The sequence below is a fragment of the Ursus americanus genome, chromosome 18, assembly GCF_024610735.1.
Source record: "Ursus americanus isolate L20-20 chromosome 18, mUrsAme1.1.p, whole genome shotgun sequence".
Classification (NCBI taxonomy): Eukaryota; Metazoa; Chordata; class Mammalia; order Carnivora; family Ursidae; genus Ursus; species Ursus americanus.
Window position 1 is genome coordinate 6,786,754 of NC_142144.1, and position 27,014 is coordinate 6,813,767.

Below are 27,014 nucleotides of genomic sequence, written 5' to 3' on the forward strand. Positions count from 1 at the left end.
CCGTCCTCGTAGCCACAGGCCCAGGGCTCTGACCTTAGGGTCTTCCAGCCCCCCTCCCCTGCTGGTCTGCCCAGAACCGGGCAGCCCTCTTCTTGCCTTCATCCCCACTCCTGCCTTGGTGACCCCGGGGACCTGTCACTTGCTGACCACTCCCTAGTCTAGCAGCCCAGCCCCACTCCTGGCTCGAGATCGGCAGACCCGGATGCCTACTCCACGCCTCCTCTTACAAGCTAACAGGCACCCCCCGGGGCCCCCAACAGCAAATCCCTCTCTGCACGACTGCCCCACCTCAGTAAAGGGCTTCACTTGAGCCGCACAAGCCAAGAATCGGGGCTGCCCTGAGCTTCCCTCTTCCTGTTGGCGGTAGCTCTAAACACAGCCGAAAAGAGACCACCTCTCGCCACTTCCACACTGGCCCCTGACCCAGGCCACCATCCTCGTGCCCCCTAGCGTCCACTTCTCCTCTTGACCCACATACTCCAGGCCCTTCTCACGAGCCAGACCCTCCAGCAGCTCCCCGATGACCCTCGGAGACTAAATCGCCAACCTGTCAGTAAGGGCCTGTGAGGACCCTGCCCACCCGACCCCCCTGCGGTGCTGGGCTCCCAGCTGCTCCCCCTGCCCCCAGCCTGCGGCTCTCTCCACGACTCACGGTCCTCCGAGGGGTCTTTCCCAACCGTGTCGTTCAAGCCAACCCCGCCCGCCGCGCTCTCAACGAATTGCTGGTATTTCCTTCATAATACCCACCACCACCTAACATCCTGGTATTTGGGGGGCTGACCACTGTCATCCCCAAGAGAATAGGGAATACGCAGCCTACTAACCACCTGTGAAATGACTGAGTCCTCACAATCCATGGCCGAAGTAGCTTTATGCCTGCTTTCCAGATGAGGAAGCCAGGCTCAGTGATGACATCAACCCTGAGGGTCCCCCAGCTGGTAAGCAGCGCCGCGGGCCTTAGGTTGGCTTGGGTGGGCCTGACTTGAGGCAGGGCTCCTGGCCCCCAGGCTGTCCTGGGCAAGGCCTCCGAGGCTGGCAGAAGGGCCGAGGGCTCATCCTCTGAGACTGATCTGCAGACACAAGCCCACGAACAGGTGTGTCCAAGAAGCCTCAGGTACGGCGGCCCCCCGACTCCCCAACTCCAGCACAACAGGAAGAGAAGGGGTGGGGGGAGGACGATATAGAAGGTGCACCCCTAAAAGCCACAGGTACATGGCTTGCAGCAAAGTCCAGTCCAAAGGCTCCCCCGTCAAGCCTGGAGTCCAGACAGGCTGCCTTCACCTAGGAAAGCTGTGGTGACCATAGGCATTTGCTCTGTGCCAGGCCCTGGGCTGAGGTTCTCACATCTTCCACTCACTCCTGGCCGTCACCCTGTGATGGTCCCCATTTTGCAGATGAGGAAGCCGAGACTCAGAGAGATTCGGTAACTTACCCAAGACCTTCCCGCTGGGGGTGGGGACAGCCACGACCCGCCAGAGCGTGCTTGGGCAACCGCCGCACGTTCACTGGCTTCCCGGGGAAGGCTCAGCCCAGACGCCCACTGAGCCGGCCCCAGCCCCAGATGAAGGGGACCTGATGGGGAGATGATGGCCCCAGGGAAGGGGACCTGATGGGGAGACAAAGAGGCACGTGGAGAAGGAATAAACACGTGGCATGAAAAGACACACCTCACACAGGTGACAGGTGCAAAACAGAGGCTTTAATCCAAACAGCAATGAAGGCGCATGGGGCTAGGGGGGCACAAAGGGGGCAGGGCAAGAGGAGTCAGGAAGGCGGTGGTCTGGACCCTGGGAGGGAGGCCAGCACGGGGCCTCTCCTAGGAAAATGATTTCTGTGACTCTAGTGGTTCCTGTCCTGGCCTCTGCCCAGGCCATCGGGCCAGATGTAAGGGTCAAGCCCCTGAATTGTGCTTCTTGGGAGCTCCCCCTTCCCAAAGGGGATGTGGACCCAGATAGAGGGCAGGGGTAATGGAGAAGGACAGGCCTGGGCTTGGGCCAGGGAGAGCCCGCAAGAGGCTGGCCCAAGAGCAGTCCTAGAAGAAAACTCAGGACCTGGCACACCAGCAACCCCTCATCCAGCCCAGCCCCTGCCATCCCTCAGGGCCAAAGCCTAGGCTTGGAGGGGCCATGGCTGCCTCATCCTGGAGAGCCAGTGGGTGAGTTCAGAGAGAGGGGAGGACAAGGGGGCTGCTGAGTGCTCCAGTGGCCCCTGACCCACTGCCCTGAAGGGCAGAGAAACAGGGCCAAAGGGCCCTGGAAAAGCAAGCAGCAGGGAGGAGGGAGCAGAACCTAAGATTCAGGAGGAATCCAGGTTCCCCACAACCACGGTGGGCTCCAGCCCCTCCCTGTGTCTCTGCCACCCCCTCCCAGCCTGAGAAACTTTGGAAGGGCAGGCCTCACCCAATCAGCCAGTGAGCAAGCCCTGCACCCAGGGCCTACTCAAAGAGCAGCTTCCAGAGGCCACCCTTGTAGAGAGCAATGCGAGTGGCAATGGCCAGGAAACCCAACAGAGCCAAAGGCCAAAGAACAGAGAAGCCAGGATGAGGCACTGGACACAGGCGCCAACAGACCCAGGGGGTAGCCACGAAAAGAAGCTGGGAGGGTCGTGGGCCAGAACAGCCAATGCTTCTCGGTCCCCAACCTCACCCCAGGCTGGCCGTCAGCCTCAGCCTCCAGCCTTCAGAACCCCCCAACTCCCACCCAAACATGGCTTAGGAAACCGACCCACCCCATGGGGAGCAACTGCTCCAAGCCCTAAAAAGGCAACAGGACCTAGGAAAGGAAAGCAATGGAAACCGCAAACCCCTCCCCCTCCCAGTGGTGCAGACCAGCCCAGGTCTCGACCGGGACTGGACAGGAGGGAAAGGAGGAGAGGAAGGCCAAGCGCGGGACTGGGGCCCAAGCACAGCCTCCCGCCATGGGGAAATGGGCCCCACTTTGGTCACTTCTCCCTTCACTTTGGGTCCCTCAGCCTTATGCCCTGAGCCTCCCTCAACCCCACGCTCACCACCCACCGCAGCAGACAGCCTCTCAGCAAACAGAAAGAACAGAGGGAGGGGTCAGGGAGTGACCGGAGCTGGGGCAGGGGAGGGCAGGCACAGGAGCTCTGGCGGCTCAGCCCCTAGCATGAGGTGACCGGATGGATGGGCAGCAAGCTCCCGAACTTGAAGTGCTGGATCACAGGAAACTTCTCCAGGCACTGCGAAGGGGAGGGGGAAGAACAGAGGTGAGGACGGCACTGCGCCCCCGTCAAGACGCACTCGGCCTCTCGGGCCTCCAAGGGACCCCTGGACAACTCTGGAGCTTCAGACCAGCATGGTTCCCAGACAGCGTCCAGCCAGGGCCCAGGAAGGGGGCCATCATGGGGGAGCTCCCAGGCCTTCAGGGAAAGGCAAGGCTTCCTACCTGTTTCTGACCACCCGCTCCCATCCAAAGACCCCGACTCCACGACAGTCAGACCCACCAAATAATAAGTGAGGGAGAGGGAGAAAGGAAGGGAAAGGGAAGGCAGCCCAACATCACGGGGCGGGGACATTGGGGGAGGGCAGGGAGCTGGGGACCAGACATGAAAAGAACCCTCCAGACCACAGGGGAGCCCCTAGCCCAGGCCCTGGTCCTGGAGAAGAGGGTGGGGACATTTGGACACAAGCTTAAGAAGGGTCCAAGACGCATTTTTCTGCAATCTTCAGTTCTCTGGACTGAGAAAGGCACTCTGGCCCTTCATAGTGAGACAGTAAGAGACAGTTAACGTCCCCCGACTCCCAGGGCAATTCCCAGCAGCCTTGTGCGTGAGGCAGACACGAACACTGAACAGGGGTATGGCCCTACTCCTTGAACCCAGCCCAGCCAGGGCCTCAGCCCAGGGCTCTGGTAGAGATGGGGAGATTGGCAAGGCCTACTACAGAAGCTGGCCTGGCCCACAGGCAGCCAGGCCCCAGCCCACACACCTCTGCCCTCTGACCCAGGCACTGCTTAGCACTACACGGGACCAGAAAAGGCAAGGGGGCCCCAGCTCCCAGCCTCCCCACACCAGTTCTGCTGTGCCTAACACAGGCCCTGGTCACTGGCTAGCTCAGCTCCGGGCAAGTGAGGATCCACCTTCTCTCATACCTTTGACCACAGAAAACCACCAGGATGGCTGGGTTGGAACATGACTTACAGCTCCAGATAGGGCAAGTCCTGCTCTGTGACTGGTCTTAATCTCCTCCTAACTTAGGGGGACAAAGGTGAGCCACGACCGGCCCAGGTCCCCTCACCTCAACAACCAGACGTGAAATGAGGTCTGGACCAGCTTTGTGTATGTCAGGTGAGGGACGGTCAAGGCCTAAAGGGGGCCCAGGAGGTGAGCAGGAGAAGGAAAATCTTTCTGTGTCGTGGAAGAAGGATGGAGAACTAAGCTCAGCTGGGAGCTAAGCTCAGTGTGGGAGCAGAGCTCCAGGCCACAGCCAGGCTGCTGGGCCTAAAGAAGAGAAAGTGGGGAGCAGGGGGGGGGGGGGCAGCAGCAGCTCCAGGCCAGAGGCACAGGCAGCTGCCATTGTGCTTATGTCATCAAGGAAGTGGTGGGAGTTTGTAAAAGGGGGCCCCCAGGGCCCTGGAATTCCAGAAAGGGTCAAAGGTCAACCAGCTTCTAGCTCTCATTCAAGAGGAGCTGCAAAGGCCGAGGCTTAGCAGGAGGGGGCGGGGGCAATTCTCTGCACTCTGCCTTCAGGGACCCAGAACAAGCTTCCCCAGGGCCCCGGGACAGGATAGGGGCTGGGCTAAAAGGCAAGGGGCTACTAGGGGCAAAGGAAGGCTAAGGCTTTAGGACCACAGCAGAAGGGAGCCTCCGGTCAGGCCTCTCCCAGCTAGCGGTGCCCGGGGCCCCACCGTGGACTGGAAGAGCAGCTCAGCCCAACCCGCACAGACCTTTCGGCTGGAGGCCCAGAGCTGGAAGCCCTTCCGGGTCCCGGTGTTTCAAGGGGGAGAAGGGGTTCTCCAGGCCCTGACAAGTGACAGCCCTCGGGAAAGACAGGCCCTGCCACCCACAAGGGCGCTGAACACATTTGGTTCCCCACTTCAGAGGGGTTAGGGGCAGAGCATGGATGCACACAGTGGGTCCCAAATCCTGAGGCCACCTAATGCCAGGCCTGGCCAGGCGTCCATGGCAGCTCAGGGGACCAACTCCCCTCCAAGAGCCAACTCTGACTGTTGGCCATGGCCTTGCTAACCCTGTTCCGCACTTCAAGACTGGTGGGCCTCGCGGGTCCTCCCCACGGACTGAGAACTGACCTGAAAACCCAAGTCCCTTTCCTTGGACCTCTGGGAAGGGAGCAGGCAATCCCACAGGCTCTCGGAGACCAGAAGACCAAGGGCTACCTGCTAGCAACTTATAAACGAGCGCCAAACATCACAGAGAGGCGGTGCCCCGAAGCCCCCAGTCAGTGGGCTCCAGCGCTGTCCTACAGGGAAGTCTGGCCACCACACAGCCCCCCGCAAGGCTGTCAGCTCACACCGCGCCTGCGCACATCCGGAGCTGGCGTTTCCCCTGTGTTCGGGAAGGGTGCTCTGTGATCCACTGGCGTTCCCTCGGTCTGGGCCTGAGCTGCACGGGCCGTCCTCCCGCACCCGCAGAAATCCCACAGCTGTTACCCCTGTTCTGTTTTGTTCCTGCGGTTGCACCACCATTTGGAATCTTAGCTCGCTCCTCCCTGCTCCTCCCTCATCCCCGGCAGCCTGGAGCTCCTCCTCTGGAAGGGGCAGGTGGGGGAAGGGGGCAGGGGCTCCTGCTCTGCCCTGAGGGCCATGCCCCCCACCCTCCACCCCAACCCCAAGGTAAGTTTAGAGTCACTCAAGTAAGAGCCATGCAGGAAGGACAGCACTTCAGACCCCAAGCAGGAAAGGCACGGGAGTCCTGCCTGTGCGTCCTGCCTGTGGCGTCCGGGAGCGGGGGTGGGAGCGGGGGTGGGAGGCCGGAGGGGCCGTGCACTCCTCCCATGCTGCACACAGCCCCCTGCAGTGCGGAGGGCTCAGCAGGGGGGATGAGTTCCCCATTGGCACCCACTGTGAGTCTGGCGGGGCAGGGGGCCGGGTGTCAGGAACAACAGGACACCCAGAGGGCGGTGACCCCGGTGCGCTCCAGACAGGGGACAGCGGGACTGGAGGGCCCAGTGGGCTAGCCCGGAAGGCGCCTGCGCAGCCCCAGCAAACGCGCCTCTCAGATTAGAGAGGTATGTGGGTTGGAACCTAAACACAGGATGTGAAGTCCAGAGGAAGGGGACCAGAGGGGGAGGGGGCGGAAGGGAGAGAGAGGGCCAGGCCCGGTCAGTTCCAGCGCCATTAACCCCTTCAGGGCCATGCAGAGGGAACAGGGCCAACTGAAAGCATCTGTACTACCCAACCACATCCAAGCCTCTAATACCCTCTCCTCCCTGCACCCCTGCACCCCTGCCCCCGCTATCGGGCTCTGAATAAGCTTTGAGTGTAATGAAGTAGACCCAGAGAACCAACCTCCCTCCCTCCGTGGGAGAGGGATGGCCAAGGGTCAAGAGATGGGCACCCACAGGACAACGTCGAAGACCACCAGCCTGAGGGCAGAAAGAGGGGCCTTTGGAGACTCGTTACTCTAGGTGAGGGACTTCACATCCAGGCCCGTCCCTGGCCAAGGTCACACAGCTCTGGCATTGGTGTGCACAGATGTGAAAGGAGCTAGCGGAAGGGACAGAATGGAAAGAAAATGTCTCCTTCCTACTTGCAAGGGAAAAAAAAGCCACCTCCTTGGTGGGGAAAAGGTGCCCAAGAGGAAAGAGGGCAGAGGACACCCTCAAGAGCTGGGCAGCTAACTCCCAGCAGGGGGAGCTCAGGGAAACCACCTCCTCGCCCCGCCTCTCCCATCAGAGAGCAGGAAGACCACCTGAAGTGATTGCTAGAAATGTCAGCTCTGGGCCTTCCCAGAGACCTCCCACCTGCCCAGGGATCAGACCCACCAAAGTCTGAGAAACACCAATTTTGATGGTGCCTGCAAAGCCTGTCCACTTTCGTGCCCCCATGGGAGAGCGAGCTGTGAAGGGCCTCTGGCCATCTGACGGAGCCCTGAGCAGCACGGCCTCGACTCAGTCACAGGCCCGAGCCGGGCCTCAGCCTAGTGATTCTCTGACTGCCCATCCCACAGATAGAGACTCTGAGGCCTGCCGCATCAGACGGGCTGGACCAAGCTCAGAGCAAAGCAGCAGATGGGGGGGCGGCAGCCCCAGGACCAGGAGCACCGGCCAGCCCTTCTCACCTCGGCCTTGTACATGCGGATCAGGCCCTGGTTCACTTTGGACCAGGAGGGCACGGCACTGATGTTCCACAGCTGGTTGGAGTGCTCTGCGAAGGGGCCTGTCTTCATCTGGAAAAGAGAATCCACAGCTGGAGAAGCAGGGCGCCTGGGAGCTCATCCCCCGGATCCCCACAGCAAGGTCGCACACATCCATGTGCACACGTGTGCACGCACACACAAGCACGTACAAACATGCGCGCACACTAAAGCACAGACGTGCGTGCATATGTATACACATATACACACGCACACGTGCACATATGTGCTTGAGGACTTGACTGCATCATCGGGGGGGTACACACACACACACACACACACAGGCACACATAAGTACCAGAGACGGTCTCTCTTGCTCTACAAGACCCACTGGGAAAATATAACCCCCAGAGTCATCCTCTTTCTTCCACAACCAAAAAAAGAGGGCCCGATTCCCACCACCCACCATATTCAGCAGCCTCAGAAAAATTAAATCTCAACCCAAGCCCCGGCTGGGACTCCGAGCAATTGCCCCCCAGCCACAGAGCACCCCACCAGGCCAGGGACCCACTCCCATTCAGACAAACAGTGGCAGCAGCCTCCCCGGTCCTCCCCAGCCCCACACACGGGGTGGGCTCTACCACCAGGTACTCAGGCTGCACCTGCCACAGGCAGAGCTGGAAGAGCCAGGGGAGGGGTGGGTTTGGGGGAAGCGCAGGATGGGGAAGACCAAACCAGGCATCCAACTGCCCTCTGCATGGCAGGCAAAAGGGAGGGAGGAAAAGAGAGGCAGACGTGAGCCGGGGGGGCCTGCAGCAGATTCGGCAGGAAGGTCTGTTTAGAAAGCCAGCCCGACCTGGCTGGGAGGTAAGGAAAGGATGGCATCCACAGCAGCAAGGGACAGGCAGGAGCAGGGACAGCTCCACTCCTGTCCCTCCTCTTGCCGAGAGTCTGACCCTCCAGGAGGGAGAGAGACTCTGCAGCAAGCCCAGTGAAGTTCCCATGACAAGAGAAACCACAGCACTGAGACAAGGAGCCTTGTGCGCCTGCGTGCACCCCTCCACACAAGGCCCGCACATCTGCAGCTAGCAGGCACTTCAATCCCCCTCAACACTGCCCCCCCCAGCTTATAAACAGCACTGATGCTGGCTGGGGGAATGGGGTTCAGCACCCTGAGCCCCAGGCTTCAGAAGAAAGAGTCTGAAAAGCAAAGAGGCTGAGCTGGCAAGGAAGCAGAGACTTGGACCCTGAGTGGGTGGAAGGTTCCAGAAGAGGCTGTGAGTGGAGGCGGGGCTGGGGGAGAGCTGTTCCAGGGAGAAAGAATGGGCTCAAAGCTCTCTCTCCATATTGGGCATAAGAATAAGGGCCCAGGAACTCATAACACCCCCACCGTTTGGCTGTGGACTCTCCAGGTGACCCACTCCCACACGCCTCTCACTTCTCCAATAAGGGCCTTGTACCAAACTGCAAGATTTAAGTCCAAAAAGCTGCCATTTACTGCTGTCACCTCCCTCCCCTGGCTAAAGTTCCCCAAAAGCCTGTCTCAACCCCCAGGTTCAGTAGCAAGGACAAAACCTTCCTCCAGCAGTGAGGCCACAGCCTAAGGGGGTAGACAGAGACAAGACCCACCCTGGTGGCCACAGGGCTTTCCTGGGTCAGTGCCTACACCCACTATCTTTCCCCACCTCTCTCTTTCTAAGGCTCCTTCCTCCAGGATGGCTGCTGGTACCCAAAACCTATGCGGCCTAGCCTTCAAGAAGCTTTGTTCCAACCATCCCACTCAAGCAGGCTCCACCCCCAACTACCGGCCCTCCCTCTCGCCCCACCCCTTCCCCCAAAGCTCTCTGCCCTTTGGGGACCAGCGCTGGGCTCCAGTCCTCTCCTGCACACTTCCAGGCCCAGAGAGGTTCAGGGATCACTGGAGATGTGTAATCAGTTTCACTCTGCATAAGGCCCTGTGAACAAACCACCCCGGAGGAGCCCTGCTGGCCTCATCCCACAGCACAGCTCCAGAAGCCTGCTCAGCAAGGGCCCCGAGGCCAGGGCCAGCAGATGACTCTGGGAAACCAGAGGCTCTGCCTCGTGGGCCAGCCTCACCCGCTAGGGGCATGGGAGGGGACCCCAAAAGGCCTCTCTGGCCTGCTGGCAGAGCCCCAGTGGCCCTGCGGAAAGGCCGGAGATGCTATTTCTCTAGAGGGGCTGCCCCACCCCCCACCCCAACACCCCAGGCCTTGTGTCCCCAGGCCTCCCTAAGTCCTTCAGAAGGAGACTTTACAACTCTGGGGAAGGAAAACAGACGAGGGGGGAAAAAGGAATCGGGAGCGAGAAGACAAAAAAAAATTAGCTCATTCTAGCCACAAAGGGAGAAGAGAAAGAGCGAGAACGAGCAAGCAAGCTGCAGTCCCGCAGTGACCCCAGGGGAATCGTGTGAGTCAGAGCAGCCATATTGAGCAGGAAATTACTCACAGACGCTGCGTTCCTGCCTCTCCACTCCCAAGAGAATCGGCCTTTTGTAAATGGTTCCTCTGTCAGTAACTGAGGGGGGATGGGGGGAGGCTCTGCACAGCGCCTTCCTGTCAGCTCCTTCCCTTCCAGCTGAAATCTGATCCCTCCCTTCCCAAAACTCCAAATTTAGAAGCCAGATTGAAACTGAAATTCTTTTCCTGCCTGCCCTGGGCTCTTAAAGGCGCCAGGGCTGCATTTCCTGAGACAGCAGAAGCCCTGCAAGGTGGGGTCCCTCATCCGGGATCCCCAGGGCTACCAGGGCAGGTCCTGGGAGACAGGGAGGAGATGCCCGGTTCCATTTCCAACTTCTTGTTTTGTTTTTTTTTTCTCCTAGTTGCACCAGCCGTCCTGATCCCCAGGTCTCCAGAGGCAACACCGCCCTCTTCCAGCCCAAAGCACACAGCACTCTGCACAGGCCTCCAGGTCCCCTGTGTCCCAGTGGCAGGCCTTCAGCCTCCCTTGGTCAGGGTGAGCCAGGCCAGGTCACTCATTCCCGAACTGCGGGGCGGAAGGGGGCTGGGGTGGGCGTAGCCCAGATTCGAGCTGGGGAGAACTAGCAGAAAGGCAGCAGTCAGCACCCTCAGTGCCAGCCACGTCGCAGCGAGGCCAGGTGGATGAAAGGGAGCCCTCAGCCCTGCTAGCATTCGGTGTTCACCACCATGCCCAAGCACCTAGACCCAAAGTGAAAACCAGGCCTTGCAGAGAAGGTGCAGAACAAGCAAAAACTCTAGGGTCTGCCTCTGCCTCTCCCCCAATTAAGTTGCTAAAGCCTTCTCCGAGTTCCATGTGCCTTTAGCGCCACCTAGTGGCCACTTCAGGATTTCGTCCAGCAGAGAAACCCGGTCCCAAACTTTGGAAAGCTTTTGCGTTTTTATACCAGTATAACCAACCAAACAAATAAAAATACAAAATTTTAACCTGGAATCAATTCCCATATTCCCTGAAGCCCGCCCTGGCCTTCTTCCTTGTTAGTCACGGACAGGGACCCAGGGGCTTGGCCAGCCGCCAGAGGGAGCCAGAACAGCTGAGCCTTTCACCCCCTTGTGAGCAAAGCAATGGCTCAGCCTAGAATGTGCACCCCTTCTCCCCACCCTGCTCCTCCGGCTCCTTCCAGGGTCTCCCAGGGCTCCCCAGATCCTCGCATTCCACTCTGGAAAGAGCATCACGTGACTGGCTCTTGAGGCAGTGAGCCAGGCTGCCCCGAGTCCTTCCGACCTTGGGCCTGCTACATTGCTGAAGGCAGCAAATCTGAGACTGAAGCAGTGGCCATCCAGCCATTGGTCCCGGCTCCATTTGCTGACTTGGGAAAACGTGTCGCGTCATTCCCCTCTGGCCTCTGGAGTTTGGCAGAGGCCTGAGCCGAATGCTGACCATGAGGAGCCTGGGGCAATGGCTGCTTCACCAGGCTTCTCCGTTGGATGGGGGCTCAGAACCGGAGCCAAGAGAGCAGTCCTGGTGGGGAGGGGACCCACAGCTGTGCCAGGAGTATCACTGGGCCCAGACGGGCATCTGGGCATTGGAAAGAGAATGGTGGCAAGACCCTCTCCAGACAGCAGAACCAGGGCACCCTCTGAAAGTTTGGGGGGAGGGAGAGAGGTACGCAGCAGGGAGGATGAAAGGCCCTGACACCTCCTGTGAGAGAGGCCCTATGAGCAGTGAATCCCCAAATTCTGTGCAGAGTCACCTGGCAAGTGTATTTAAATACAGGTTCCTGGCTCTTGTCCCCCAATATTCTTGATTCAGAAAGCTGGGGCTGGGCACGGGAATGTGGATTTTAACAAGCTCCCTGGGTGACCTCGAGGAAGTGGGAGACCCAGCCTTAGTTGGGCAACAGCACCCAGTTAAGAAACATCCCCTGCCAGGCAGGCTGGGGCCCAGGCCTGCTTGGCTCACCTCCAGCACCTCGTCTGGCCCACGTTCTCAGGCACGGACCGAGATGTGTCCCTTCAGCAGAAACCTATCCCTGTTGTCCACGTGAGTCCCTCCACCTCCTGCAGTGGTTTCATCCCACACAGCCACATGCATGTGTCGGACAGGCCTTGTGGGTCCCACCCCCAGCCCCTCAGCCCAGCTGCATCAGTCACCAAGTCCGCAAGCGACAGAGTCTCAGTCCCTCAACTCGAGTCTCACGGAGTTCAGGAGTAACCCCAGACCACTGATTTGGGGGAGGAGATCCTTGATAGTCAGAAGAAGGCTTAACCTTTCATAGGCCTAGTGGGGCTTCCTTGTCCATAACCCACCTACTAGGGCCAGCCCTGCCACCTCCAGGAAAGAGCTCTGGCTCCTCTGTCCCACCCCAAAGCTACCAGTGTCAGTTCAACTCGACCTGGAGGCCGCCATGGGCTTCTCCCTCACCCCTGCCCCTTACCTCAGTGATAAACAGGATACACTCCAGGAACATGTAGTCCTTGTGGTTCTCGTTCACGGCCTTCTCATCGACAAAGTGCCTGGGCTCCAGATATGGGTGGTCTGGAACAGCAAGGAGCCCCAGAGTTCAGAACCAGCCACTCGCACCCACCGAGAACCTCAGCCCAGGGCAGTCTACACCCACCCACCGTGGGGCCACATCCCACCCATACGCCCTTAACACTTGACCTGCGAGAGCAATAAATGACGGGTGCGTGTATGTGCGGTGCAAACGTGTGTGCATGTGCGTGTGTGTGTCTGTTCTAGTGGAATGAGTGGTGGCTTTGCCTTTTTCTAGCCATGTGACCCTGAACCAGTGACCTCAGCCCTCTGAGGCTCGGCTTCCTCCTCTGTGCAGTGGGGCTATGAACAGCACCTCCCTTATCCCGCCTGCTGGCCGGACCACAGGAGAGCCCCGCACGGCCCGCGCACGTGAAGCGTTCGTCAGGGGCGGCCAGTCTCCTGCAGGCAAAGACCCTTCCCAGGGTCCTGAGAAGGTTCTGGGAGATAAGCTACCTAACGGGCTCCGAGCAAACACTCCAATACTCATGAATACTACTTTGGAGGCAGTTAATCCTATGCTGAAGCGGAAGTCACCACCCGACCCTCACCCACCGGAGATGCCAGGGAGCCGCCCCAGCCGGAAAAGGGGTGGCCGAGTGTGGGGAGCCAGCCAAGAAGGCCCACGGGAAGCGGCTCCCTGCCCCGCACTGGGTGGCTGCTCCCCGGCGGGCCCCCTTGCACACAGCTCGATAATAACGGCGGATGACGCCGGTCAGCGAGTCAAAAGAGCCCCTCATTTTCAACATAAAACCCCGCCGCCGCTGTCAGGAGCGGGGGCGCATTTCACGCCAGTCCATGGATGCGCCAGGCGAGCGCCCCTGCTCCAGCCCGTGTCACTTTCCATTATCTCGGCACACTCTGCCTCCGCCTCCCCTGGCCTGCCAGCGCGGGCTCGCAGCACAAGGTCGACAGCAAACAGCCTCCGTCAATAGCCGGTCTAATGCCTGCTTTACAAGCTGTCACTGTCCGCCCTGAGCAGCAGAGGTGAGGCGGGAAGGGAGGACGGGAGGGAGGACGGCGGTGGACAGAGCACACACCCGGGGAGGGGGGGTGGGGTCCCCTTCAGTACCTATCAGCTGTGAGCTGCCCCAGATGAAAGGCAGAAACTGAAAGTCGTCCAGGCCCCACACTCCCTGGCTGCCGGCCGGCTCCATCCTGTACGTCTTCTGGAGTTTCCGCATAACCTCGAGGTACCTGCGCCCAGGAGGGAGGGGAAGAACGAGGTAGCAAAAAGCAGAGAGACAGTCTCAACCCTTCTGCCACTGGGAACTCATGGAGGCCAGAAATAACCACCTAAGAGTGTACCTGGTCTCTATTTTCTATTACAACCTACACGTGTCAGTTATGCATCGGCTGGTGCTCTCAAAATTATGTCGCTTTATTTTTTTCTCCCACGCTCAGCCTTCTTTCGGCCCAGGAAGGGGGGGGTTTAGCGCCATCAACTCCTAACAATGTGAGAGCCAGGGCAGGAGCCCCACGCTCCCGAACTCTGGCCTGCCCATGGGAAAGCTGTGGGGGACAGAGCAGACCATCTCCTGGGGCCTTCTGGCTCCCACCTTCCCTGTTCTCAGGGACTGTGTCAGCGTCACCCAGGCGCCCTGGCATCAGCATCGCCAGAGTCGGGCCCGGAATGGAACGTGCTGTCTGAGGCCTCTGGCTGGGTGGGGGGGGCGGGGGAGCGGGTCAGATCCCGACTGCAGTGGGGTTCAGCTGGCTCTGTGACCTCAGGGATCAGAAGACAGCTGATTTCTCTGGGCCTCCGTTTCTTCATCTATAAAATGGAAATGACAGTCACTACTGCCTAGAGCTGTTGGGGGAATATAGGGAGGGAGCTGCGCGTGGAGTGTTCAGGACACAGCTCGACACAGCGAACGCCACGGGAGCATCAGCAGCTGGCATGTGACATTTCCTTCACTTGTCATTACTTGAATCTGAACCCATCAGAAGGCTTCTTGGATGCCCCATCCACGGCCAGGGCTCCATTAGGACAGGCCGAAAGAAGCAACAGCCACTCAGAAGAGCCCTCCAGCACCCTGTCCCGTCCGGAAGTGACAAGGAGGAGAGAGCCCTGCTGCGCTTCTCACTCACCGATTGAACACCTTGAAGACAATAGCTATCTGGTCGTCTACCCGGAGCACCCCAATCTTGCAGAGGCAGCAGAGGAAAGCGGCAAAGGCTGCTTCATGTCCTGGGGGAGAAACACAGCCGAGGTCGACAGTCTTCCAGAAAAAGGAGTGGGACTGTTCTTGTCTCACCAGACTCCAAATCACTGGGAACTGCCCCTCTACAGAGGGAGGTCAACATGGAGATAATGGGGCCTCCGCCCCTTCCAGAAAGACCCAGGCCCTTTTGAGAACTACCACTACTGTAATTCTAAAAGGCTGAGGCTGTGGACTTCTTAAACAGACATTTGCATTTTGTTTTGTCGGTTTAACTCACTCGTCAATTCCACGCTGTCTACGGCGCACCTACCACAAGGGCAGCCACTGTCCATACCAGGCACTAGGGAGACTACCCATGCCTCTGCTTGATAGTTTATGATCTATCAGAACAAAAACATTAAATAGACAATCACTTCTATAATTCTAGCTCTGGAGAAGGACAGGGTGATAACTGGAGGATATCACAGTGGGACCCTGACATAAGGATTCAAGAAGGTTTCCCTAAGGAAGTAATATTTAATCTGAAAGATGAGGAAGAGCTGGGAAGGCACTGGGTGTGAGGAAAGCAAAAGAGCAATCTAGCCAGAAGAAACAGCATGTGCAAAGGTCCTGAGGTGAGAAAAAAATGGGACAGGTTTGAAGAACACTAAGAAGGCCAGTATGGCTAAAGCAGAGAGGGCAAGGGAGAAAGCATAACGAGATGAAGCCGGCGACCAGAGAGGCCTTAACTGCCACGTAAAAAGCTCAGACTCAGTATCCTAAGAGCAACAGGAGCCACTGAAGGCTTCCAAGCAGGGAACACATGGTCACATTACAGGGTCAAAAGGCAGCCCCTTCCACGGGCTCCCTGGCTGGCTCAGTCGATAGAGCATGCGATTCCTGACCTCGGGGTTGTGAATTCAAGCCCCACGCTGGGTGCTGAGATTGCTTAAAAATAAATTCTTTAAAAAAAAAAAAAAAAAAAGCACCCGCTTCCTTTCCCAGTCATGTCAAAGAGGAATGGTCAGCACTACAGACACCAACGATCAGAACCTTGACTGAATACCATGGTTCATAGCATTGTAAAAAACTGTATTTGGAGGGAGGCAGGGAAAGAATATTTCAGCGACTTCCTGTCCCATCTCCGTAGAATGAAGGTGCCTCCAGGGCCTGGAAAGCTTGTGAGCTGTTCCCCTCACCTGCACTGTTTCTGATCTCCACCCGCCAGAGTCCCAGCCACCACTGCTCAGGGGCTCTTGCACACCTGACAGCGGAAGAAAAACCCACCCCCCCCACCCGCTGACCTGGCCAGTCTCCCTTCAGTGTCCTTCCCTGTCGGAGCAGAAGACAACGCTTCCCGAGGACCCAGGTTCAAGGGGGCCCTTCTCCAGGCCTGCTGCCGTGGCCTGTGCTCCTAAGAGAGCAGCCGCTCTTGCACCTGCCACCTCAGGACAGGTCAGAAAGGTGGGCCTACCAAAGCAGGGTCCTCCTCAGCTGCCCCCCCCAGGACAACACTGCCCCTCTGAAGTGCCTGCATGCGCCCTCTCTCGGGGAACAAAGCAGCACACAGACACTGGGCTAGGGAGAGGGAGGGCCACAATGCTGCCAGAGGCTCCCGAGCGCTTTCATTTCTCAAGGCTCCGGTAAGGGGTCGCCTTGAGCTATAGTAAGTGCCCAATAAATTATTTTGCTGATGGTGATAAGCTCACAGAGACCCATCTTTACAGAGAACAGAAATCAGGGCGGCCCAGAGACACCATGCACATGGCATCAGCTCCCCCTGGTGGACTGAGACAGAGCTGCAGGAGCCGCACCCGGCCTCCCTGCACCCCGGGGACTGCACCCCAGCTGGCCCCAGAAGGCTGCTTGCTCCGAGGGCCCCGAGGGCCCCGAGATAACCCGGAGCAAAGAGGAAGCAGCCCAAGAGGAGACTGCAGGGAAGCCAAGTAAACACCGGGAGCGGCAGGTACCTGTGCCATAGTCGATGCGTGTGGAGTTCCCCACTGACTCCTTTAGGTAAACAGCCACCTCGGGCACGGCTGCTGCCAGATGGGTGGGGACCACTGTGGCCACCAAGTTTTCTGCTTCCTGATAACACAAGAGACACAAAGTGGTGACAGCAGATTAGGCAGCGTCCTGGTGGGCAGGCACCCAGGAGCAGCACTGGGCTGGGGCTCCGCTGGCCATGCCAGGCCGGCCTGGCTCCCTGCTCTGACAGGCTACAGAAAGGTGAAGAGGGAGACGTTGACCCTGACGCCACAGAGCGACTACCCTGGGGTGGCTTTCCGTCTGCTGACCCTTCCTCCAGGGGACAGGAAGAAAGTGCAAAGAAGCCATTCAACTCCCCCATCTGGTATCACTGCCGTCCCTACAGGCACAATCTTTCTTCACATTCCCAGGGTAGCAGGAACGTGTGCCGTATGTCCACCAAAACATGCATACGAGAATGTTCGCAGCAGCCACAAAGCGGGAGCAACCCTCCACCGAAATGTCCACCGACCACAGACTGTGTGTGGTCAGGCGCCGGAACACCACACCGCAATGAAAAGCCCCCGCTGCTCTGCACAACATGGGTGACCCAGAGACAGAACATGGAACACAAGAAGTCAGACGTTCATAAGAAGTTCAAAACAGGTGACACTGATCTATGGGACAAATATCAGAAGAGTTTGGCGGGGGGTGGGGGGGAGATCAACTTGAAAGGGGCACAAGGGCCCTGTCAGCGTGCTGGGAAGTTCGACAGCCTGACACAGGTGGTGGTGGTGCAAGGGCCAAAACACACGCTAAAGACCCAGCAAACTGTACAGCTGCGATGTGGTCACTTTCCCGCAAGTTATGACTCGATAAAAGTCTTTAAAAAAAAAAAAAAGACCATGCGCCCTCTTAGAGTCCAGGCTGCTCTTAGGCAGGGACAGCATTTTGCTAGGGCCTTGGGACTCCCCTCCGCTCCAGGCAGAAACACTGGGCCAGAGAAATGAGGACCCAAGTTTCTCTAGGATCAGTCCATGGACACCTGGCAAGAAAATCTCCCGGAGACCTGAGGAAAACCTGGATTCCCGGGCCCCACCCTAGCCCTACAGACTGCTTTTCTAAGGACAGGGCCCATGATCCTGCATTTTTATTTTTTGCTCGCTTTGAACAGGTATCACTGTTACAGGATTCAAAAATAAACACATTAAAAAAATAAAAACCCACTGAATTCTACTCCAGAAACCAATATTGTACTGCATGTTAACTACCTAAAATTTAAATAAAAATTAATAATTTTAAAAAATCAAAAAAAAAAAAAGAAGTGCAATACTAAATTCTTTGGGATTTGCCAAGAAAAAAAAAAGTAAAAAGGTAAATAAATACACACATTGCAAAAGGGATGCACTGAGAAGTTTCTGTCCCCCTCCCCACTCTCTCCTGCCCTCAGAGAAGTCACAGCTTTATTATCCTTCCGGTGAGGTTTCTTTATGCAAAGTGAACAGCACAAACATATCTTTTCATTTTTCCCTCTTTCCTACCAAAAAGTAGCTCATCACGTGTCAGACCCCAGGTTCCTCTTCAACCAAACAACAACTCCCAGGCCGCCTTCCCCCGAGCTCCTAGTGCGCTCCCGGTCTTTCTCGTCGCTGCATAGCACTCCGGCCTAGATCTGCTAGCTTAGCCGACGGGGCCCTGCACATGGACACTTGGGGCATTTGAATCTGTTGCTAATGCAAACGATGACCTAATTAACAGCCCCCTGCAGAGGGCTGGGCATCCGCAGTGGTGACTCCCAGAAGATGGCAGGGGCAGAGGGTAAATGCATTTGTACTTTTGGTAAGTGGAATCGCCATTTTCACAAACTCCCCAGTGAATCTGAGGTGCCTGAAAGCTCCTGCACCCCGGCCCAGCCCCCAAGCACATCCCGTGGCAGCCTCACCTCATCGAGTTTGCCATACCAGGTCCTGTAGGCCTTGTTCCCAAATCGAGAGGGCTGGTCCACTGGAGGGGTCTCATCAATCCACCTGTCCAGCGTGTTGAGAAGGGCGACCAGTTTCTCGATGGCCTGTAGTAAGCAAAATAGAGAGGGCCAAGCCACAGTGACTAGTGGCCCTCAGCTAGAGCCACAAAGGGACGTCCCAACTGCTGCTGAACAGTGACCCGTAGGCATAGCATTAAGTGGTTAGCTGGGGAGATCACGCATTCCTACAGGATCAAGTTTTGAAATCCAACTGTCTGGGGGCGCCTGGATGGCTCAGTCAGTGAAGCGTCTGCCTTCAACTTGGGTTATGATCTCAGGGTCCTAGGATCGAACCCTATGTCGGTCTCCCTGCTCAGCGGGGAGTCGGCTTGTCCCTCTCCCTCTGCCCCCCCCCCCGCTCATCCTCGCTGGCTCTCTCACAAATAAATAAAATCTTCAAAACACAGGCCGAAGGGCACACACTGTTTTGTAGCCTGCTCCATTTCCTCACGAGCCTCATTCCATGTCAACACGTAAACATATTTTTACAACAACCTTCAGTAAGTTAATAGTACCCCATCAGGCCAACATCCTGTAATTTGTTTACTGAATCCCTCCCTGTTAGATGTTTGGGTTATTCCCAATTGTTCTCTCCCACAAGCAGTCTGGGCTGTCCCCCTCTGCAGAAATGCTGGGTCAGAGGTCCGAACCTGTGTAATGCTTTGTAGGGCCACAGGGTCAGGGAGCCCACCCCCCTACACCTTTCGCACAGCAGGCAGGAACCAAGGGGTGGGACCGGTGCCACATGCCGGGGAAGCAGTAGCACACAGAATGTCACTCAACGAGGAAATCAGGTGAGGCCGACGATCTGAAACACAGGTCTGGAAGGGCAGCTAGTAAAGGCTCCTTCTGGGTATGGCTTACAGAAAAAATAGGCCACAACGAAAGGCTAGCGGAGGGCACAAAGCAGAGAGCAAGGGTCTTCAGAGCCAGGCAGCCCTGGGAAAGAAGACCTCGCCAAGAAGCAGGTCTTGCCTGTGTCTACTGGGCATGAACAGCACAAAGAGAGACCTAGCAGGTCGGTGCCCACATGTGTCGGACCTAGCAGGGTGGTGCCCGCATGAAAAGGTGTGAGAAGGAAGGCAAGGCTCGGCCAGGTCCGCTGCTGCATCGCGCAGGCTTCGCACAGGAGCGGTCCAAGAGCTGTGCGGGGAAGGAACGCGGACTTGAGCTAGTGGGATACCTGGCAGCCAGTGCCCGCGCCCCCGCACAGCTCCAGGAGGCACAAATCGCACTGCAGTCCATGTAAACCATGCTCCCTGGCATTGTGCAACGTGACAATGGCCTGCATGTTGCCATCGCTGACTGCTCCTTTCTCTACGTTTGGGATGCGAGAGAGAGGCCAAGTTACCTGTAAGAGAGGAAGGCTCCCCGAATACCTGGCTGAGGCAGAAGGCCCAGCTGACATAAAGCTGCCCAGCTGAAATGTGAAGAAAGTGCTGCCAGAGCCCAGCTTTGGGAATAACCAGGTCACCAGGAACTGATGAGGACAGAACAATCTTGACCCCATGCAGCAACTGGGACTCAGGAGCAATGAGGTCGTAAACCTGGCCCCAGGAAGCAACAGCCAGGCCCAATTCCCAGGTGACCTCAGTCTTGGGCAAGGCGCTGAAGGGGATAAAGAAGCTGCTGGGAGGCCACAGAAGCCAGGCCCTAGCTGCCAGCTCAGCTGGAGTAATGAATAATTAAAAGGCTCCTAGCTCCTCTTTCTGGAGAGGGCTTTTAGAATACAGGGGCTGCCTCTATTGTCTGACTGGCTAGGGCAGAGGGGTTTGCCCCCCTACCCCCACCCCATGGGCCAAACCCTCAGGAAGCACAGATAATAATTTGCACTACCCTCCCGCTCCCTAAACAGTGCTTCCTTTTGGATTTCAGGGGCCAGTAAAATTTTCTCCAAACCATTACTTGCCAGTGTTTTCTTTTTCTTTGCCTCCAACTTAAATATCAAACAGAACAACAGCAAAAAATAAAATAAATAAATAAATAAATAAAATAAAAAGAAATAAGCCTCTTATCTACTCACAGTTTGCAAAACTCAAAAATTTGAACCCCCCACAGATTAGGACAGATGTAATCTCACACTGAATGAGAGCCTTCTAACCATGGGTCTAGCCAGTCTCACCACATTGCCCCTGCTTGTTCCCTTTGCGGCTGGTAGCTGGGAAGCTGCCACCTAAGACTGCTCCGTCTGCCCTCTCCCCGGCTGCCATCCCTGCAGGCGGAGGCAGGAGTGAGAGGAAACGGGAGCCCCAAGCAGCTGTGCAGGGGCCGGCCCCCCATCTGTGGGCTGAGACCACGTGCTGTGAGCCCTGCCTTCTGCTGCTCTGCCAGCTGTGGGCAGAAGCTGGGAGACCTCTGGAGACCAAACTGGTCACCTCTGTCCACCAAGTGACCGCCCTGGCTCTGGGATGAACCCCAGCTCAGGAAGAGCCCTGAACTGAAGCAATCACACCACGACTAGCTCACGGTAACAGCTAATAATGATAAAGTCATCAAGTATGTACCAGGCACTGTCCTAACAAGCCTACGTGTGGGATCCCACTGAATCCTCCCCAGGCGCTGTGAGTCAGGCTGCTGGCTCTTCCCCTCCACAGACGAGGAGACAGAGGGTCAGAGGGGATGAAGCCACTCAGCTTGGAAGGGAAAGGTTATCCAAACCCAGTCAGCCTGACTCCAGAAGCCAAGCACTTAGCCATGCTGCAATCCTGCCAGGAGAATAGCTCCGGAGCTAGGGCAACAACTGGCCGGCGTGGAGTCAACTATCAAAGTGTGAGGGGAAACTACGGAACCTCAGGGTCTGCTGGGGTAATTAGAACATCCCCCTGTAATTAGCCTTCCCCCGCCACACTCCCCATGCACTGAGCACAGCCAAGCTTCCCTCACCACAGGCTCAAGGACAAGCCCCCTCTCTCCCAACCCACGAACTCAATGGAAGACCAGCCCCCAAGGGAAGGAGGTCTATCCCCAGCACAGGTCCAGCTCCCCTCCGGTGACAGAACAAGCCCTCAGCCACCCCACAGCCAGGTAGGGCCCAGGAAGAGGCAGCTCTCCTGGGGCGGGGTATGAGGGACAGGTGGAGAGACCAGGCTGCGACAGGGCCAGGCCTGACCCAACAGGGTGGGATAAGGCACTGAGACACAGCTCAGGCCCTGGTGTCTGAGATAAGTGCTTCAAGGTGACTGTAAACCAACTGGGCTAGGAACCCAAGAGCCCATTGGAAGCCGGGGACGCAACCCTAGGAAATGGCATCCAGCAAGAGCAAACACCCTGCAAGTCCACACCTCCCCACAACTCTTGTCCTCTCTCCACCAACAACCTATCTCCGAAACAGCAGCCAAAGAGCACCCACCCTGCAGTGCGTGCCCTCAACTCAGCATCCCCACTTCTAGGAATGACTCCTTAGGGAAGAGCACCCACAGATCTATACGTAAGGATATTCAGAGCAGCGACATTTAGGGACATGACCTAAAAGTCCACAGTTAGGGGCTGTTTAAACAAATGAGGGCCAGCTGGATGAGGCGGCCATTTACGTGGGGGCGGGGCAGCGGGAGAGGAGGAGCTCAGAGGACAGGTGGGGGTGACGTTCCCCAAACTGTTCCCAGGGCCACCCTAGGGAGCTGGGCAGGAGGGGGAAGACAGAGAGAGGTCAGCTTTTTGTTCAGACACTCCTATTAGTGATCCCTTCAGTGAGGCACATTTACTTCGTTTGTAATCTTTGCTCGTTTAAAAAGGTCCATAAAAACACAAGTTAGCAAAAACACAGGCTATAAAACAGCATATTTATACCTTGATCCCAATTTTATAAATATACATCTACTGACACATTGGGGGAAAAAAAAAAGATTAGAAATACAAACACCAAGAAGCGCCTGGGTGGCTCAGTCTGTTGAGCGTCTGACTCCTGGTTTCAGCTCAGGTCCTGATCTCAGGGTCCTGGGGTGGAGCCCGACCAGGATCCAGCCGCTGCGTCGGGCTGCATGCTCAGCGTGGAGTCTGCTTGTCCCTCTCTCCCCCAACTCGTGCGTATGCTCCCTCTCCCTCTCTCTCTCTCTCTCAAAGAAATATTTTTCCAAAAGAAAAGAAATACAAACACCAAAACGTCAGCCGCACGTGTGCTTGGGCGGTCTTCTTTCCTGCACCGGCCTGTTGCGGGCCGCGAGCACACGTGACTCTCCCGAGCTATTCTGGGCAGGGCCCTGCCACAGCAGGCTCCCCGCCTGGGCCTACCTCAGAGACTTTGTACTCGAAGGTCAGCTTCTTCCCCTTCACACCTTCGTTGAGGGTGAGGATGAATCCGATGTAGTCGGCGTAGGCCTATCGAACAAAGCGGGGAGTGGAGATGCGGATGGGGAGAGGGGTGTCAGACCCCTGACCCTCCACACCGGGGCCAGCCCCCAGCTCCACCCAATTTCCAAAGAGCTCCAAGCTGTCCCCGGACCCCGGCCTGCCAGCAGGAGAAGTAGAATACCCCACCCATACCCTCCATCCTTAACAGCTGGAGAGCTGATGACCACAAGGACACCTGGACCTCAGCCACAGTTCACTGTTTTCTCACTACTCCTGCCAGGTGCGTCTTTACACAACCTCACAAGGTAAACACTGTCACTGTCCCCATTTTATAGATGAGGAAACCAAGGCTTCAGGAGACGTGACTTGCGCAAGGTCTCCTAAGACCAAGAACTCATTAGGTGTGGAGCTAGGACCCCACAAGTCCTCCAAGTTACACTATACCACCAGGAATTGAAGGAATAGCAGCAAGGGTTCCTCCCCTGCTAGTCTTCCAGGTGTTTCCCCCGCCAGACAGGCCAGGCTGTCAGCCTGCAGTGCAGACCCCCTGGTCGCAGGAGAAGAAACTGTTTTCTGCCCACGGCCAGGTCTTCCAGCACACCCATCCTCAGCTTCCAACTGGGCATTCTCTTCCCTGTTGAGCTGCAGGTTACAACCAGCACAGGGATAAGAAAGCACTGAGGTGCAGGGCCCAGGAGCAAGGGACTTCTGTTTGGTCTCCTTTCTTCTTCATCTCTGTTGCCTCTCATTCTCTTCCTTCCTCCTTATCCAAGATGCCAGCAACAGCCACAGCAAGCCCCGAGAACTGACCATTCAGTATCTAGAAGGGAGCACTCCTGTACCAGGACCCTCCTACAGCCCGTGGAATGGCCACAAGTGGAAATGAGGGGTCACAGGGCAGGTCCGGGCCCTCATCCTGCCTGCAGCCAGTGTTCACAGTCATGCCTACAAACTACACCGGGACGCAGAGACAGGAAGCAGCAAGGGGCACTGTCACCCTCCACGGTCTCTGCTCCAACGCGGGCCCGAGTCTCTTGGTGACCTAAAGTTCAGGTCATGATTATAAACAAGACTGTGTGCAAAGTCTCCACCAACGCCCCCATCCTCTTCCCTGTGACAGTAACAACCCTGCCTGCAGCTCAGGACGGCTCACAAATGCCTCACGCTGGGCCAGGTGCTTTTTGGACCACCCATCTCGCGGTAGAAGAAACAGGCTTGCTCAGCTTAGGTACATTGCCTAAGTCACAAAAAGAGGCGTAGGCCTATCGAACTGGGCTTCAAGCTTTGACCTCTCTGACCCTAAGTCCATGCTCTTGGTTGCTGCACCCTACGGCCTAGTGAAACTGTGTGGACCATGGCAGAGAGTCACAAGTCAGGCCACGAACTTCAGTGGTGAGCTTCAGAGCCAGTGAAAGCCTTCTATCCAGTCGTTCAGCATATGCTCCATTAGAAAAAGTAACCAACACTCCCCAAAAAGCGTTGGTGCCCTCAGCAGGATCGACAAACTGCCTACAGAGGGCCAGATAGGGACCATTTTAGGCTCTGCAGGTCGTACAGTCTGGTTCACAAATTCTCAACTCCGCCCAACTCTGCCAGTTAGTGCAAAAGCAGCCACGGACAATACATGCACAAATGAGCCTTGCTGTGTTCCAGTAAAACTTTATTTATAAAAACAGGCAGAGGCCCGGATTAGGTGAGCAGGCAGTCGTTTGCTGACCTGTGGCCTAGAGCACAGTGACTCAAGCCATGGCTGTCTAGAGACGGGACCTGGGCGTCAACCTTGAATCTCATCCCAACCGCTTGCTAACTGTGCCATCTTGCTAAATGTCTTTATCTCCTGGCCTCACTTTTCTCACCTTCAAAATGGAGATGACCACTGAGCCTACTTCCCAGAGTTTTTGCAAGGATTAAATGAGCTAAAAAATACCTGGCACATCATAAACACCCCATCGTCCCTGGAAAACACCCAGGGGGAAAGCAAGGAACTAAAGCCACAATTGGATTCAGCAAATCTGCAGGTTTCAGGGAAGATTCGTCCTTCTCAACCCAGGCGATCTGGCTCCCAGGCAACTGCTGACGAGGTCTGCAGTGGGGGAAGGGGTGCCGCTGGCATCTAGCAGGTGGAGGCCAGGGAAGGTACTAAACGTCCTACAATGCACAGGACAACCCCTTACAACAAAGAATCAGCCACCCGAAAATGTCAACAGTGCTGAGGTTTAGAAACCCTGAGGAATAACAACCAAGATGACGAAAGGACTCAAACCGTGTCCTTTGAGCAGCTGAAGAGACCAAGGTGTTTATCCTGGTGAAGATTCAGGGGGAGAACATAACTCAGAAAGGACATGATAAGCATCTGCAAATATTTAGAAGATGGGCTAATGAAAGAGGAGCCGGAAAGGCTGGCATGGTGTGGGCCCAATGTCAGCACAGCAGACTCCCAAAGAGATCCTGCCCTTGGGTACAAGTGACCCTCCGCACCCCAGCTGAGCAGACCAGGTGTGGGCACCTGGCTGGAGCTGGAACCAAGGCTTTCCCTGGGGGGTTGAAACTGGCTTTCTTTTTCTCAGTCCCAATCTTTCCACGGCCTATGCCAGAAGCCCGGGAGGTAGAAGCTGTTATTTTCTGCCCACCATTGGACCAAGTAGGACAAAAAGCTGGTCTGCACGCCCCCTTGCTCTAGGTCCCAGCTCCTAGGTATTTTTAGGCTGAGCCACCTCCCTGGCCTACGTTCCCATGAGATAGATAACCTCCTCTCTCTTAGACACATTGGCTCCGAGACCAGCTGTAACTTCTCCCCCTGAGAGAGAGGGACAGCCGGCTCCCCTGTCAGCTCTCTCCCTAGCTTCTAAAGCTCTGGTTCCAAGAGCAAGAAAGGTCAGGAACTCCCTGTCTTTGAAAAAGCCCAAGTTCTTCACCCCAGCTCTGGCCCTACAGTGCAGACACCACTGGTACCTGAGAACGCTTCCATTTGCCCATGTCTGGAACTGTGTGGATCTCCTTTTTCGGAATGATGAAGTTCGGAGTGGCTGGAGGGATATCCTCCGAAGAATCTTGACAAAGAAAGCGAAGAAGCAAACAGATAAATAGAATTTTTCTCCCAACCCAATTTTCTCCCTTCTCTCTCTCTCCCCCTCCCACTCTCTCCCTCTCTCTCTTTCTGTCACACACACACACACACACACACACACCTTTAAACCAAGACTCCAACCCCCAGTCCCCAGGGTAAATCAGATGCGTACTCCCAGGACAGTCAAGCCAAACCCACTGACCTCCTGCCTTTCCACCCTCAGCCCGGAGCCCTGAGATACCGAGGTACCAACGATCCCCTCAACAACTGACACGTTCAGTTGCTCCAGGGTGCTCACCTCCTGCTCCCTCTCCAGAGAATGGTTAGAAAAATAAAACCAAGTTGACCTTTTAGACAGAATCAGGAAATTCAAAAAAAGGGGGGGGGGAATACAAACGGCCACCAATAAACATTTGAAAAAAACTGCCAACCTCTGAATAAGCAAAGAAGCGTAAATTAGATGAGATGGTTTTTCCAAATCAGGGTGGCAGATTAAAACCATCTGGGACGGACTGGGGAAGGGCAAGCGGGAACTCTCCTGCACTGCTGGGGGGGTCCTGGTAGAGTCCGCTGAGCAGGCAACTCAGCACTGGCTTTTGAAGTAAAAACCACACAGACCCATGGAGCCAACAGGGCTACTTGTAGGCATCGACCCTTCAGGTGCTCACAGAAATCCACCACTATGTGTATTAAGGCGCTTACTGCACGGAAAAAAGGTAGAAATAGCGCATATATCAATTGACAGGGCAATGGGTAAATAAGGATATGCCCACATAATGGAAATCTTCATAGCTTTTTAAAATAAAACCTAAATTACTGACATAGGAAAAGAGCCTAGAAGTTGATACGTGAGGAAAGAAAATTAAGCTGTATTATATATAATCTCATTACTGCACAAACCTCTGCATACTCGTATAAATAACATGTATATCTAGTAGCATATGCATGGAAAAATCTGAAGGATTAAACCCCTGAGTTAGTTAATAGTCATCTCTAGGAGGTAAGATGTATAAGGGACTTCCATCTCTAATTTACATATTGCTGTTAAAAACTAGCATACAATTATGGGGTGCTTGGGTGGCTCGGTCAGTTGAGCATCCAACTCTTGGTTTCAGCTCAGGTCAGGATCTCATGATCTCAGGGTCATGAGATGGAGCCCCGCAGTGGGCTCTTCGCTGGAGATGGAGCCTGCCTGAGATTCTCTCTCTCCCTCTCCTTCTACCCACCCCCACATTCGTGAGCCTGCGCGCGCGCGCTCTCTCTCTCTCTCTCTCTCTCCTCT

At 56.3% G+C, this 27,014-nt stretch overlaps 1 protein-coding gene across 1 annotated transcript in view; it reads right to left on the minus strand.

The window, feature by feature from the left end:
• Positions 1-1,679: 1,679 nt before the first annotated feature.
• The window catches only part of PTPA (protein phosphatase 2 phosphatase activator), a 28,803-nt gene continuing 3,468 nt past the window's right edge, over positions 1,680-27,014 (minus strand). The window contains exons 2-10 of the mRNA XM_045770965.2: positions 25,618-25,715; positions 22,606-22,692; positions 18,298-18,423; positions 16,358-16,475; positions 14,335-14,434; positions 13,316-13,440; positions 12,146-12,246; positions 7,258-7,365; positions 1,680-3,198 (exon numbers count right to left, since the gene is read on the minus strand). Coding sequence (XP_045626921.1) covers positions 3,121-3,198; positions 7,258-7,365; positions 12,146-12,246; positions 13,316-13,440; positions 14,335-14,434; positions 16,358-16,475; positions 18,298-18,423; positions 22,606-22,692; positions 25,618-25,715 — 941 coding nt within the window. The 3' untranslated portion in view covers positions 1,680-3,120. The remainder of the gene's footprint in view (positions 3,199-7,257; positions 7,366-12,145; positions 12,247-13,315; positions 13,441-14,334; positions 14,435-16,357; positions 16,476-18,297; positions 18,424-22,605; positions 22,693-25,617; positions 25,716-27,014) is intronic.